Source organism: Neofelis nebulosa, chromosome 6 (genome assembly GCF_028018385.1).
Source record: "Neofelis nebulosa isolate mNeoNeb1 chromosome 6, mNeoNeb1.pri, whole genome shotgun sequence".
Taxonomy (NCBI): domain Eukaryota; kingdom Metazoa; phylum Chordata; class Mammalia; order Carnivora; family Felidae; genus Neofelis; species Neofelis nebulosa.
Window position 1 is genome coordinate 4,541,564 of NC_080787.1, and position 1,682 is coordinate 4,543,245.

At 41.3% G+C, this 1,682-nt stretch overlaps 1 protein-coding gene across 1 annotated transcript; it reads right to left on the reverse strand.

Annotated features, from left to right (window-relative positions):
• Positions 1 to 378: 378 nt before the first annotated feature.
• Positions 379 to 1,346, reverse strand: LOC131515526 (olfactory receptor 2J3-like). Its single transcript, XM_058736231.1, has one exon. It carries the CDS (start codon positions 1,315 to 1,317, stop codon positions 379 to 381), a length of 939 nt encoding a protein of 312 aa, XP_058592214.1. The 5' UTR covers positions 1,318 to 1,346.
• Between the last annotated feature and the right edge of the window lie 336 nt (positions 1,347 to 1,682).

Here is a 1,682-nt window from a genome sequence, read left to right on the forward strand (position 1 = left end):
CAACTCTTGATTTTAGCTCAGGTTATGATCTCATGGTTTCATGAGTTCCACCCCCACATCAGGCTCTGTGCTCTGTGAAGCCTGCTAGGGATTCTCTCTCTCCCTCCCCCTCTTGTGATTTCTGTCTCTCTCCAAATGAATAAAGTTAAAAAAAACAGTTTCTAATTTCTATGGACACTAAATATGGAATTATTAAAAATGAAGTGTTACAAATCAAAAATTTATCTCTAGATAATATTTCAGAATTAGCCAATAAAAACAACCCAAGTTTAAGGCTGGGTTTTGGACTAAAATAAGTATCAAAGAAGCAGGGAAATACCCTCCAAGATGGATCAGACTCTGAACGAAAGTTGCAGCACAAAAATTATGATCTCTCTGTCATATCTCCCAATCTAGACCCACTTGTCTCCTTGCTGCTTCTCTTACATCTTTGTTTCTGAGAGTGTAGATTAGAGGGTTGAGGCTAGGTGTGACAACAGTATAAAAGAGGGCAATGAACTTGCCTTGATCTTGAGAACTTTCTGATGGTGGCTGCAGATATATGCACATGGCTGGAATGAAAAAGAGGGACACAACCATAAGATGGGCTCCACATGTCCCAAAGACTCCCTGAAGTCCAGCTGATGACTGCATCCTCAGCACAGCCCAGGCAATGGCGCCATAAGAACTGAGAATGAGGATGAGTGGTATGAGAACAAAAATGGAGCTCGTGATCAGGAGGGTCAGCTCATTAGCACGGGTATCAACACACGATAATCGCAGCAGTGCTGGAACTTCACAGAAGAAATGGTCCACTTGGCGATGTCCACAGAGGGGGACCCAGAAGGTAAAGGAGGAATGAAGTGCTGAGTTGGTAAAGCCACTGACCCAGGAAGCCACAGCCAACAGGTGGCAGAAACGAGGGTTCATGATCACAGTGTAATGCAGGGGTCTACAGACAGCTGCATAACGGTCATAGGACATGACCACCAGGAGGACACACTCTGTGGTTCCCAGTGCAAGGGCAAAGTAAAGTTGAGTCATGCAACCGGCATAAGAGATGGTCTTTTCTGGGCCCCAGAGATTGACCAGCAACTGAGGGATGGAGCTGGTGGTGTAGCAGAGATCCAGAAAAGAGAGGTTTGAGAGGAAGAAGTACATGGGAGTGTGGAGATGGGCGTCCAGGCATGACAAGACAATGATAAAGAGGTTGCCTATCAATGTCGTCAAGTAGAACATCAAGATAAGCACAAAGAGAACTACTTCCAGATGAGGCCAATGAGAAAAACCCAGTAGAACAAAGTAGCCTTCAGAACTTGCATTTTTTCCCATCATCATTGTTTCTAATACCCAGAGGAAGAATCATAAACTCAAAGGCTGCCCACTCATCATCAAACACCTGTCAGTAGACTGGAGAAGACCTATGCCATTTCCAAATATACTCTTGTTACAGTAACATTTTTATAGTTTTATTTTTATGTTTCATGCATATATTTTTCCTGTTGTGGATAAAATCAATAAGTTTTCAAGTGAATGAGTTCTTTTTTATAAATCCCTAAGTTAGTGTTGGATAAAGATTAAATATTAAGTTCCATAGCCAAGAAGACAATTTTCATAGAAAATATTTTTTAACAAAAAACAAAAGACTTTTCAATGTATTCCTCTTTTATGTATTTTCAGGCTATTTCCAATTTGTTGTTACA